The following is a 14,456-nucleotide window of genomic DNA, read 5'->3' as shown; positions in this document are numbered from 1 at the left end:
TTTGGAAATCCAGATAGACCACATCCACTGGGTTTCCCTGGTCTAACCTACTTGTCACCTCCTCAAAGAATTCTAACAGGTTCGTCAGGCACGACCTCCCCTTACTAAATCCATGTTGACTTGTTCTAATCCGACCCTGCTCTTCCAAGAAATTAGAAATCTCATCCTTAACGATCGATTCTAGAATTTTACCAACAACCGAGGTTAGGCTAATTGGCCTATAATTTTCCATCTTTTGTCTTGATCCTTTCTTGAACAAGGGGGTTACAACAGCGATCTTCCAATCGTCCGGGACTTTCCCTGACTCCAGTGATTTTTGAAAGATCTCAACCAACGCTTCCGCTATTTCTTCAGCCACCTCCCTCAGAACTCTAGGATGTAGCCCATCGGGGCCAGGAGATTTGTCAATTTTAAGACCTTTTAGCTTTTTTAGCACCATCTCTTTTGTAATGGCAACCATACTCAACTCAGCCCCCTGACCCTTTATAATTTTTGGGATATTACTAACGTCTTCCACTGTGAAGACAGACGCAAAGTACTTATTAAGTTCTCCAGCCATTTCCTCATCTCCCATCACTAGCCTTCCAGAATCAGTTTGAATTGGCCCAATGTCTACTTTGGCCTGACGTTTGTTTCTTATGTATTGAAAGAAACTTTTACTATCATTTCTTATATTACTGGCTAGCCTGCCTTCATATTTGATCCTCTCCTTCCTTATTTGTCTCTTTGTTAACCTCTGTTTGTTTTTGTAGCCTTCCCAATCTTCTGATTTCCCGGTGCTTTTGGCCACTTTATAGGATCTCTCTTTTTCTTTGATACATTTCCTGACCTCCTTTGTCAGCCATGGCTGTCTAATCCCTCCCTGGATAATCTTTCTTTTCTTGGGGATGAACCTCTGTACAGTGTCCTCAATTATGCATACAAACTCCTGCCATTTTTGCTCTACTGTCTTCCCTGCTAGGGTCTGCTTCCAGTTGATTTTCACCAGTTCCTCTCTCATGCCCTCGTAATTACCTTTATTTAACTGTAACACCATTACATCCGATTTTGCCTTCTCTCTTTCAAACTGCAGACTGAACTCAACCATATTATGATCGCTGCTTCCTAAGTGTTCCCTTACTTTAAGATCTTTAATAAAGTCTGGTTCATTACATAGCACTAGGTCCAGAATAGCCTGCTCCCTTGTGGGCTCCATGACAAGCTGTTCCAAAAAGCCATCTTGTAAGCATTCCATGAATTCCTTTTCTTTGGATCCACTGGCTACATTATTTACCCAATCCACCTGCATATTGAAGTCCCCCATGATCACTGTGACCTTGCCTTTCTGACATGCCTTTTCTATTTCCCGGTACATGTTGCGCCCCTGGTCCTGACCACTGTTAGGCGGTCTGTACATAACTCCCATTATGGTTTTTTTTGCCTTTGTGGTTCCTCAATTCTACCCACACAGACTCCACATCATCCGACCCTATGTCGTTTAGTGCCATAGATTTAATTTTGTTCTTAACTAACAAGGCAACCCCACCCCCTCGGCCCACCTCCCTGTCTTTTCGATAGGTTGTATATCCTTGGATGTTTAACTGCCAGTCCTGAACCCCCTGCAGCCATGTCTCTGTAATGCCTACCACATCATAATCATTCACGATGATCTGTGCCATTAGTTCATCTACTTTGTTACAAATGCTACGAGCATTCAGGTAAAGTGCCTTAATGTTAACTTTCTTATCAGTACAGATATTGGAAGTCCTAAGATGTCCAAAGTTATCCTTCCTTTTTGTTGCATTCCTAGTCTGCCTCAAGCTTAAATCCACCTGCCTACATGTTATCCTCCTGCGTATCTTGCCATTTAACTCCCTGCTCCCTGTCGCTTTCACTTTCCCTTCCCCCCAACTCAGAAGTTTAAAGTCCTACTGACCACCCTATTTATCCTCTTCGCTAGAACACTGGTTCCAGATCGGTTCAGGTGGAGACCGTCCCAACGGTACAGATCCCCCCGGTTCCAAAACTGATGCCAATGTCCCATGAAGTGGAATCCCTCTTTCCCACACCAATCCCTTAGCCACGTGTTTACTTCCCTAATTTTCCTATCCCTATGCCAATTGGCACGTGGCTCGGGCAGTAATCCAGAGATTATGACCCATAATCCATAGAGGGATAGAGAGAATGAGCAATTGTTCAAAGTAGGTAAGTGGCTATAAACTAACGGCTGAATAAGCTACAGGTGAGAAAGAGTGTGTTGAGCGCACAGCAGAGGAGGGAGCGAATGAACAATGTCGATGGACAGATGAGTCAGGCAGACGATAGGACTGGGCGGGGGCTCCACCTGCTTACAGTTGCTCATCAGCAATCCACAGTTTACCTTATTCCGGAGGAATTCATCCAGATTTTTCAGTTCGTTGGCGTTGGTGATTTTTTGGCTCAAGTGAGTCCCCCACTGCTCAGACACTGCGGTAGCGTTGCCAATTTTAATGCTGAGACTTCGCTTCATCTTTGTTGCGTTTTCTTTGGCCAGGTCTAAATATGGGTAACTAGAGGAATGTGCCAAGGGGAAAGTGGCAGATTTCCCCAACTCCCCTTCTGCAAAAGAAAACAGCAACGATTTAACCAGCAACATTGAAATCCAACCAATGCGATCGAGAAGGAATGCTTCCCCATCAGCTACAACGCAACGTTTGCATTCATTTGTCAGTTCTGTTTGATCCCTGTGGTTTGGGTTGTAATCTGCGCGCCCACTCCCCCTCCCCGCCAAACAACACACCACCATACTCGCCTCCCCCCAACCCCCAAACTGGAACTTCAAGGATCCTGTTCGGGGGAAACTCTCTGACTCCAAGTTTCCCCAACAGCTCGCTGCCCTGTTTGGGGAAATACTGACCACTTCCCATTCTGGAGCAATTACAGGGTTAAAAGTCAGGAATAATTGTGTTGCCGCGATTTCTGTTTATTTTTCAATGCTGACCGATTTTCCTGCCAAAGGCTTTTTTCAGGGAGATTGAGGGAAGGATTTCCTCATTCATATGATGTGGAGATGCCGGCACAACTTTGGGGTGTGGGGGTGAGACCCACGCAGACGCGGGGAGAATGTACAAACTCCACACGGACTGTGACCTGGGGCCGGGATCGAACCTGGGACCCCAGCATCGTGAGGCAGCTGTGCTAACCACTGCGTCACCGTGCTGTCTCCTCCAAAAAAACAAAGAAATTATGCAAAACTTTTACAAGCCACATGTTAGGCCTCGGCTGCAGCAGCACATTTAATCATGGGCACCACATTTTAGAATATATATCAGAGCCTTGGAGAGGGTACAGTTTACCCGCACCGTACCAGGAATAAGGGGCTTCAGTTACCGTGGAGGGACTGGGGAAGCTGGGGTTGTCCTCCTTAAGAGCAGGGAAGGTTTAATGGGGAGATTTAAGAGAGGTGTTCTGATAAAGTGAAAAGGAAAAACCCGTTTCCTTCACTAACCAGAGCTCACAGGAACATAGGTCGTCATTTGGCCCCTCGACACAGATCTGCCATTCAATGAGAACATGGCTGATACATATGAACACATTAATTAGGAGAAGTAGGCCATTCAGCCTGCTCTGCCATTCAATAAGATCATGGCTCATCAGGCTTTGGCTTCAACTCCACTTTCCGGCCTACCCCTCTATGCCTTGATCTGCTGTCAATCAAGAATCTTTCTCACCCAGTCGTAAAAGTATTTAATGATCTTGCTTCCACTGCTCCCAGGAGAAGAGAATTCCACAGAACAAAAATCCTTTGACTGAAAATATTTCTCCTCATCTGTTTTAGATTGGAGACCCCTTATTTTTAAAGGGTGTCCGCTTAGTTCTCACCTCTTCCCCTTGGGGGAAGCATCCTCGCAACATCCACCCTGTCAATTCCCCTCAGCATCTTACACGTTTCAATAAGATCAGCTCTCATTCTTCTGAACTCCAAAGGGTGTAGGCCTGACCTTTCCTCCTAAGATAACCCCTTCATCCCCAGGAGCCAGTTGAGTGAACTTTCTCTGAACTGCTTCTCATGTAATTCAATCCTTTCTTCAGTGAGGAGACCAAACCTGCACACACAACTCTGAATGCGGACTTAACAATATCCTGTACAAAGGTAGCAAAATGTTCCCACCTTTACATTCCATTCCCCTTCCAATAAACGTCAACATTCCATTTGCCTTCCTAATCACTTGCTGTACCTGCAGACTAACGTGTTGTGATTCATGTACCAGGACACCCAGATCCTTCTGTACCTCAGAGTTCTGTAACCTTCCTTCATTTATAAAATACCGCCCTTCGATTCTCCCTGCCAAAACAACCTCATATTTCTCCCACGTTATACTGCCTCTGCCACCTTTTTGCCCACTCACTTAACCTTTCTAGACTCTTACATGCTGCCCACATTTTTCTACCCGTCTTTGAATCATCAGCACATCCGTGCACTTGGTCCCTTCACCCATTGAACGGGTCCTGAGGTGGGGGCGAAAGACCATCGAGACTATAGATGGGAGGGTCACGCCATGAGGCTATATCAAAACGTGGGAGCAGAACTGGCGAGAAGGCGTGCAGCAAGCAACCAGGCCTAGGCCACGCTGTTCAAGAGCAACGTGCGATTCGGGCGGGTAAACCCTGCACGTCTTCTTTTAAAGAGAGACCATTATTTTGAGGAGCCGGAGGATGCGGACGGGTTTGTAAAGAAGCATGGGCTGGGGACAAATTAATTGTTCGGTACAATTGTGTCTGTATTTATTGCGAGATTTTTGTATTGTGGGCGAGGGCATGTGAATACGGGGATTTGCTGGGGTGGGGGGGTGGGGGGGGAGCGGTTTCTGGGCATGTTTGGAGTTTGTTTTTTTGGGGGTGTTATGGGATTGGCGTTGGTTCTCTTTTTTCCCAATCTTTTTATATTGAAGTTGGATGTGGGCAGGGAGCTGGTTGTCGGTATGATTATTTTCCTGGTATGTCTCTGAGTCGGGGGGGGGGGGGGGGGGTCACCCTGCTAGCTGTAAAGTTCATTAATGGGAGCGGAGGTTTGGGAGTATCTGCTGCTCGATACTTCATGGTGTTTTAAAAAAAAATAATGTTTAGGATTGTTCTTGTTTTCTTTGGGGTTGAGTGGGGGGGGGGGGGAAGAGAGAGAGAGAGGGGAGGATAGGGGTCTTTGTTCTCCTTTTGTCTATTTGTTTGCTAATTGGGGTGTGGTTCCACAGGCTGTTGTTTAGTCTGCTGACGGTGGTTAACTCGGTCTTTGTTCTGGTCTTATGTGGGGGGGGGGGATTTGGTGGTCACTTTGGGTGGGCCTGGTAAGGGCACTTGTCGAGTCACTGCTGGGTAACCCCACATGATGGGAATGGCTGACTCTGGGTCGGCGAGGGGGAAGGGGGTGGGAGGCCCCCTGTCCGGCTGATAATTTGCAATGTAAGGGGGTTAAATGGTCCAGTAAAAAGATCACGGGTGTTTGCACAACTGAGGGGTTTGAAGGCTGATGTGGTGTTTTTGCAGGAGACCCATTTGCCAAGACACACACACAAACACTTCAATTGTGTTTTGGATCCCTTGTTGGATAGATTGAGTCCTAAGTCTCTAAGTCTGTCAGGGTAGCAAAGGCGATATTGGTCTTTATGGAACAAATGTGGGGGCAGATGAGTGGAGATTTATGTATCTTAGGGATAAGGAGTTTTCTTTTTTTTTCCCCTCATGTCCATCGGATCCACTGCCGGATTGACTTATTTATGGTGGGTAGGTCTCTTCTTTCTGGGGTACTCGCCTGTTGTTATTTCAGATCATGCTCCGCATGTTGTGGATTTGATCTTGGAGATGGGCCCCACTCAATGACCTCAGGCTAACTCTGTGAATCTGATTTGTCCAATCTCTATCGCCCATGATAATTGAAGTTGCCATGTTTTTCCAAGCCTCCGTTATTTCTTCCTGAATACTCTGTCATACAGTATCTCTCCATAAATATGCTGCCAGACCTGCCGAGCTTTTCCAGCACTTCAGGTTTTATTTCAAATCTTCAGCATTCACACTATTTTGCTCCTATTTTGATTCTACATTTTTAACTTTTAAAACTAAGGTCAGCTCTCACTACTGTACTAACATTATTGTTAATTAACAATGCTACCCCACCACCTTTTCCTAGCTTTCCATCTTTCCTAAAGTCAAGTAACCTTGAATGTTCAGATCCCAGCCTTAGTCACCTTGTAACCATGTCTTGTTTTTTATAAGAAAATTTGTTTTTTGTTCCAAATTAATTTCCAATTAATTTTTTTTTCCAATTAAGGGGCAATTTAGCGTGGCCAATCCACCTACCCTGCACATCTTTGCACTGCGGGGGTGAGACCCATGCAGTCACGGTGAAAATGTGCAAACTCCACACGAACAGTGACCCGAGCCGGGATCGAATCCGGGTCCTTGGTGACGTGAGGCAGCAGTGCTAACTACTGCATCACCGTGCTGCCCCGTAGCCATGTCTTGTTATGGCTATCAGATTACACATATTTATTTCTATGTGAGTTGACTTCACAGGATTTGTGACTTCACAGAATTTTACAGTGCAGGAGGCCATTTGGCCCATCGAGTCTGCACCGGCTCTTGGAAAGAGCCCCCTACCCAAGCCCACACCTCCACCCTGTCCCCATAACCCAGTAACCCCACCCAACACTAAGGGCAATTTTGAACACTATGGGCAATTTATCATGGCCAATCCACCTAACCTGCACATCTTTGGACTGTGGGAGGAAACCGGAGCACCCGGAGGAAACCTACGCACACACGGGGAGGATGTGCAGACTCCACACAGACAGTGACCCAAGCCGGGAATCGAACCTAGGACCCTGGAGCTGTGAAGCAATTGTGCTAACCACTATGCTACCGTGCTGCACGTTTTGTTACGAATGCTACGGGCAGTCAGGTACAGAGCCTTTTGTTGTCCTTTTACTATTTTTGCAAACTCTGGTCTTATCTATTATCACACACTTAAATTTGTACACAGTCCCTTCCTGCCATGCTCTGATTGCCATCACTGTTACCTTGCCTTGTCTTTTCTCTACATCTTCTCTCACATGATCCCTCGTTCCCCACTACTTAGTTTAAAGCCCTCCCCATGGCTCAGATAAAGACAGTCCTCAACAATACAGCTCCCCATTTTCCCAGGTCAGTGCCCCACTAATCAAAACTCATTTTTGCCCACACCAATTTCTGAACGATGCGTCCACCTCTCTAATCTTATTTACCCTACCCCAATTGGCTCGTGGCTGAGGCAATAAAGCGGAGATTATTACCTTTGACACTGATCTCTGACCTAACACCAGATACCCGCTGTTGCCCCTTTGTAACTTTGGCTAACAAAAATCTTATCAGTTTCAGATTTAAAATGAATTGATCCAGCATCAATTGACATTAGTGGAAGAGAATTTCAAACTTCTACCCCCCTTTATGGGGAAAACCCTAGTTTGTGTACTCTCTCCTCATAATGTAACTACTGTATTGCAGTCCAGGTACCATTATGCTCAATTTAAGCTGTACCCCCTCCAAGGCCAGTATATCCGTCCCAAGGTGTGGAGCCCAAAACTGTTCACAGTGACTCCAGGTGTGGTCTAACCAGGGTTGTGTCTAGCTGAAGCAGGATTTCTTGCATTCTAGTGCTCTAGGTAGAAATAATACTTTCCATTAAATTGCTTGATCTTTTATACCTGTTCATGACATTTTAATGATCGATGGACATGGACCCCCCCCCCCCCCCCCCCACCAAGTCTCTTTGGACCTCCACTGTTTCCAGCTTTTCACCATTTACAAGGTCCCCTGCTGAATCCATTGAACATCAATTCATTGAATGGGCACTGAAATGCATTTGGCATAGTTTGGCTATTTACTTAACCTGGCAACATCCCTTGGTAATTTCAGGACTTCATCCACACTGCTTTCAATACTGCCCACCTTTGTATCATTAGCAAACTTTTGCAAGTTCCTGTAAATAACATTGAGAAACATTTCCCTGTACGATACTCTGGTCACCTCCTCAAAAGATTCAATCAGGTTTGGCAGGTGTTAATAAATCCACGCTGGCTCCCTCTGATCAGCTGCAAATTGTCAAAGTGTTGACTTCACCAGATGCTTAAATATAGACTTCAGTAATTTCCTGACAACAGGCTAACTGGTCGATCATTTACTGCTTTTCCCTTTACACTTTTCTTAAATAGTGGAGTGACAAAGAGCCATCCAGGCTCGAAATGGATTGAACTTTAGAAGATTATAGTTCAGGGATCTGCAATGTCTTCCCAGCAATCTCCTTTAATACTCTGGGATGGAAGGAATCTGGTGCTGGGAACTTATCTCTCTTTAATGAAAAATGAAACGAAATGAAAATCGCTTATTGTCACGAGTAGGCTTCAATGAAGTTACTGTGAAAAGCCCCTAGTCGCCACATTCCGGCGCCTGTCCGGGGAGGCTGGTACAGGAATCGAACCGTGCTGCTGGCTTGCTTGGTCTGCTTTCAAAGCCAGCGATTTAGCCTGGTGAGCTAAACCAGCCCCAACGCCATTATTTTCTTCATGACTGCTATTTCACCAACATTAATTTTTTTTAAAATGAATTTAGAGTACCCAATTCATTTTTTCCAATTAAGGGGCAATTTAGTGTGGCCAGTCCACCTACCCTGCACGTCTTTTGGGTTGACGGGGCGAAGCCCACGCAAACACGGGGAGAATGTGCAAACCCCACACGGACAGTGACCTAGAGACGGGATCGAACCTGGGACCTCAGCGCCGTGAGGCAGCAATGCTAACCACTGTGCCACCGTGCTGCCCTAACATTAATTTCATTGAGCCACTCCTTGATTCAATATTACTTTCCTTGGGACGTCTGGCACGTGAACCTCTGATGAAAATACTGACACAAAGCAGTTATTCAGAATGGCTGCAATTTTCATATGTTCTTTGACAAAATCACCATCAGAGGTCACACTGCTCCTGATCATTCTCTTTTTCCTCACATACATTGTCCTTACTCCTCCCCCCCCCCCCCCCCCCCCACTCATCATAAACTCTATTGCTTTCACAGTTTTCTCTGCTTTTACATAAGAGTTTTATCACCGTTATAGACTTAAAATAACTAGCGAAGGACCTAGAAGGGAAATGAAGCCAAATCGCTTTGCGCAGAGGAAGCGGGAAAACTCACTCTCCCCGAAGCTCTTCAATGGGTCTTGAGCCAGATTGGCAGCTTCCTCATCCGGTGTCTGTGCCGGCTCCTTTGAAGACTTTTTGTCAGCTTGTTTCTTCCCGAGAAATCTCCGTAACGGGCCACGGTACGAAGATCTGTACGGGGATGTTGAAGGCAGAGTGTGAAAATCTGTAAATATGAGGTGGGCTCACCAAAAAACCATGGCAGCTCAGAGGAAGTGTCGGTGAGTTAGTGTCTCACCAGATCACAACCGTCACTGCTCGATTCACGCTCACTTCAACCCCAGTGCCTTGCTCTCCCCTTCCCCATCCCATCACTGGCTTCTCCTCTCATTGTCCCACACCCTCCACTCCTCCCACTGGATCCTGGTCCAGAGCTCTGAGCAATTCTTGCCCAGCAGACACAGTGATTATGTTTGCTCAAAGCTCAACCGCGGCAAAAGTTGCCACCTCCTCTTCTCCCAGCAGTAATAAACCTTCCAACATCCTGCCAATATCTCGATGCTTATTCACCCTAAATATGCGATCTCATCACCTGGTGTGAATGGAAAATTACCCCCAGCCCCCAATCCAATCAAAATCCTCCCAGTCTAACAGTTTGACCAATTGCAATCATAGGTCATTTCTGTTGTCTGCAACAAAGGAGAGGTCGTCTCTCTCGCTATCTCTATATCTCTCTCCCAAGCCCAGACCATCTCCAGACAGTACGCACGATGAGGAGAGGAGCTTTATCCAGAAGGTGCTCTGTTCCCCTCCCTCTGAGCAACTGTTTCGTTCAGCGCCAGCACCCCCCAACCCAAAAGATGTTGAGTTTTTTTGACAACACATTTCCAGAGGAATCCGCTGCCAACTCCCAACGCTCATAATGACTTCCCAATGGTCAATGACCGGGGCAGGAATCCGGGTGGATAACGCGTCCTGGTTCCACCCCTGCCTCACCCAGGGACATTGGGGTAGATTACAGTATCTCAGGACAGACCGGCGATCACAGCCTGGGTTCTCTTGGAATGAGTGCCCGACGTACTTGGGAGATTCGAGAGTCTGCGTGGGATCCAGTTCCTGGGACGTTTTCTTCTGCACTGCCGGTTTTGTTGGTGTTTTGGTGCCATCTTGCAGTCCATTTGTTGGAGTCTAGAGAGTGGGGGAGGGGGACAAAGGAAAACAGAGAGATAAAAGCAAAAGACAGGAGGAGAGCGACGGTAAATGAGAAAATCAAAATAGAGAGAACTTTAATTAGAAATTATATCCAAGCAAAACTTAGTAGGGTCATAAATTCTGATTTAATGAAGTAAAAACTAAAGAAAACGTTTGACAGTTGGTGACCAGGGAGGACGTTGCCATGGGACTAAGCAGAAAGAGTTGTCAATCTCAGAGGTAGGCCTCAAAAGCCTGAAAGCCCATCCTGGATAATCATTCCTTCAGCCACAGTCACCCCTCCGGGGGCAGGTGCGTAGGGAGTTAGTCACCACCAGTCAGAGCTGCTCACAGTCGTCCCTGTGTGTGTCCCCTGACCCCTCATCTCCTTCTCTCTCTCTTTTCACCTCCATCTGCTTCGAAGGTTATTTCACAACTGCCCACAAGAAACCACATTTGAAACAAATCCAGGATAACCAAAAGCGGAGATGGCAGGCTGTCTATTTTGCAAGGAGAGAGTTAAAGGGCGATCAATGTCCTGCCTGGGATCGGAAAGACACATACGGTGCATTGAGAAGATTCAGGGAGCATTTACATTTCAAAATGGGGGGGGGGGGGGAGATTAAAGCTGAGGTGATCCTGCCAGGGGGTTACTATCTTTGAGATCCCCGACAAAGACCACTTCTCAGGGTCCTGCCTATGATGCTTTGCCAAGTTGGGGTTATGGAGTACAGCGGAAAAATGGATGAAGGGTTGAGTCACTTGACACCCCTCCAAGTCAGATCGACTCAGTGTCTCTTTCCTTAGCCAGAGTGATCAAGACCCAGAACCCGCTCCCCAAGGCCCAGCTGTGACACTTGAAGGTGAGGAGCTTGGTGATGCGGGTGAAATTATTTTACCAACTCTCAGCCAAGAGGCCGCATTCCCAGAGCAGGGAATGTCATATGCTGTCCAATGTTGTCCTCAACCACGGTGCTTCCAGCAGCAGGAGCCAGCAGACAGTGACCAGGAGTGGGAATCTGGGCTGATTTCCCACCCTCCTTATTCCAAAGGGTTCAGTGGCCGTGGCCAGTGCAAACCGGGGTTTTGCTGGGGTGGGGGGTCCATAGAATGTAACTGCACAGATAGAAAATACTCGGCCAATTGTGTCTTTCTGGGTTCTTTAGTTACAATCTGCCAGTTCTTTCCCTGCAAAGTTTTATCCTCAAATAATCATCCAATTCCCTTTTGAAAGCTGCTATTGAATCTGCTTCCACCGGTCTTTCAGGCAGTATCTTCCAGATCACAGCAACTCACTGTGTAAAGAATCATTTCCAAAGGTCAGCTCTGGTTAATTTGCCAATCACCTGGAATCATAGAATCACTACAGTGCAGAAGGAGGCCATTCGACCCATCGAGTCTGGACCGAACCTCCAAGAGAGCACCCTACCAAGGTCCACTCGCCCATCTACCCCACCGAACCGCCACATCCCTGGGCACTCCAGGGCAATTTTAGCATGGCCAATCCACCCAACCCATCTGGGGGGAAACCGGAGCACCCGGAGGAAACTCACGCAGACACGGGGAGAACGTCACACAGTCACCCGATGGCGGAATTGAACCCGGGACCTTGGTGCTGTGAGGCAGCCGGGCTAACCACGGTGTCAGAGCGCCGCCCCTCCGGACACCAGCACTCCCGTCACTTGGAACAGTCTCTCCTTATTAACGCTATCAAAATCATAGAATTTACAGTCCAGCCGTCCATTTGGCCCATCGAGTATGCACCGGCCCCTGGAAAGAGCACACTACATTTAAAAAAAATAAATTTAGAGTGCCCAATTAATTTCTTCCAATTAAGGGGCAATTTAGCATGGCCAATCCACCTACCCTGCACATCTTTGGGTTGTGAGGGTGAAACCCACGCAGACACGGGGAGAATGTGCAAACTCCACATGGACTGTGACCGTGGGCCGGGATCGAACCTGGGACCTCGGTGCCGTGAGACTGCACTGCTAACCACTGCGCCACCATGCTGCCCTCAGAACACACTACTTAAGCCCACACCTCCACCCTAACCCTGTAACCCCAACTAACCTTTGTGGATACTGAGGGACAATTCATCATGGCCAATCCACCTAATCTGCACATCCTTGGACTGTGGGAGGAAACCGGGGAACCCGGAGGAAACCCACGCAGACACGGGGAGAACGGGCAGTCTCCGCACAGTGACCCAGCCGGGAATCGAACCTGGGACCCTGGAGCTGTGACGCAACAGTGCTAACCACTGCGCTACCGTGCCGCCCACTTGGCTGATTCGGATAGGGATGGGGGGGGCCTGTATAACTGGGCCGCCACACTGGTTGCAAATGCACCAAGACCGTGGCACAGACCCTGTCTCGCAAGCCTTCACTGGGGAAAGCAACGCTCTGGTGGTGACGGGATCTTTCCCGAAACGTCACCAACCTCAATGAGAATTTTCACAACGAGTGAATAGTTGAGGTAAGCCACAAGACAGACTCCAAACTCTCTCTAAACACACACCCAGATCTGACACCAGCCAGAGGATACATGAGAGAGTCACACAACTGGGAGCTATTCAACTGCAATCAAAAGAATGGACTTAATTCAAAGGGAAAGTTTTTATTTTATAAAAAGACCATCTGCAGTAAAATTGTCAGAACTGAAAACAGAGTTAACGGCACCAAGACTGGGTGAGATGTACAGCGCTCCTCCCTCGTAGAATTTACCGTGCAGAAGGAGGCCATTCCTTCCGCACTGTAAATTCCCCCCCCCCCCCCCCCCCCCATGAGATGCCCATCCATTAGGAAACCAGCTCCCACATTGGTGTGTCCACCAAGCTCGGAAAGGAAGCAGCCCCCCACCCACTGGGATCATTGGGATTGTGATGGGGTTGGAATAAAATCACGAAACAGGCCACGGGCATGGGGAGGCGAGTCCGCAGGAGTTCCAGCAGAATTCCCGAGAGAGACGACAGGCTCCTCATTGCCGGTGAGCAGCGCCAAAGGAATAATCTAGAAGAGTCTGTTGTGTGGGGGGCCACGGGACTAAACATAAAAGGGTTCAGAGAAAAGAAAGGACAAGCGGCCCATTGGAGCCCATTCAGAGCCTTTATAGTAATCTTTATTATTGTCACAAGTAGGCTCACATTAACACTGCAATAAAGTTACTGTGAAAATCCCCCAGGCGCCACACTCCGGCGCCTGTTCGGGTACACAGAGGGAGAATTCAGAATGTCCAATTCACCCAACAAGCACGTCTTTCGGGACTTGTGGGAGGAAACCGGAGGAAACCCACGCAGACACGGGGAGAACGTGCAGACCCAAACAGTGACCCAAGCCGGGTATCGATCCTGGGACCCTGGCGCTGTGAAGCAACAGGGCTACCCACTGTGCTACCTTGCCACCCTCTATTCAATTGTTCATCCCTTACTCCAGGAACTCTCAATCCCATCCCATGGGAAAAGCAAACAGAGGCCGGATGGCCCTGGTCAGGGACTAATGCTTCCTGGTTTATACTGATGTAGCATTTGAGTGTGCACACAATGATCTACTGTGAGTGTGAACACTTTGAGCCTGTGTGTCTACAAGAGCACCTGACGTGAGGCAGAGCACACGTGTTCACTCACACTCGCTAACCAACATGTTCTCGAGAAAGGCAGAGTCAGCAGAACAGGCTGGGAAGGGAGCCACAAAGCAGGAGTTGTGGCTGAATTCCGGGCGGCTCTTTGTGACTGAGCTCTGGAGCACAGCCGAAGCTGCACAGATTGATCCAATATCCCAGCACCACAAGAGGCCAGCCGAGAGGCGGAGAGATGCCAGGTTTCGACTCAACTCCCAGAGCTTGTAACTAAATTAATCTCCTGCAGATGATTCACTTCTCTCAGCATCTGGACCACCATCATCCCAAACACACAAACCGGGAAGGGAAACTCGCGCCTACCTCTTTCGATGGGGTCTCAGCTCCGCCATTCGGAGAATTGGACGAGTTCGGCAACGAACCTCTCTGCTGAGAGGAGGACTCCTTGTTCCTGTCGTGGGGAAGAAGAAGTAGAGAGAAAGGGCGGAAGAGGAAGAGAGAGAGAGAGAGAGGATGGGAAGTGGGGAGAGAGAGAGAGAGAAGGGGGTGCGGGGGAAGAGAGAGAGAGAG

General features: G+C 47.9%; 1 protein-coding gene across 1 annotated transcript in view; it reads right to left on the bottom strand.

Moving 5' to 3' along the window:
- Positions 1-14,456, bottom strand: part of LOC119952944 (unconventional myosin-IXb) — a 136,948-nt gene that overhangs the window by 32,143 nt on the left and 90,349 nt on the right. The window contains exons 12-15 of the mRNA XM_038776582.1: positions 14,250-14,360; positions 10,201-10,307; positions 9,175-9,311; positions 2,360-2,577 (exon numbers count right to left, since the gene is read on the bottom strand). Coding sequence (XP_038632510.1) covers positions 2,360-2,577; positions 9,175-9,311; positions 10,201-10,307; positions 14,250-14,360 — 573 coding nt within the window. The remainder of the gene's footprint in view (positions 1-2,359; positions 2,578-9,174; positions 9,312-10,200; positions 10,308-14,249; positions 14,361-14,456) is intronic.

The sequence above is a fragment of the Scyliorhinus canicula genome, chromosome 18 (genome assembly GCF_902713615.1).
Source record: "Scyliorhinus canicula chromosome 18, sScyCan1.1, whole genome shotgun sequence".
NCBI classification, from domain to species: Eukaryota; Metazoa; Chordata; class Chondrichthyes; order Carcharhiniformes; family Scyliorhinidae; genus Scyliorhinus; species Scyliorhinus canicula.
Note: the sequence above shows the minus strand (reverse complement) of the source record. Positions and strands in the feature narration are given on the sequence as shown.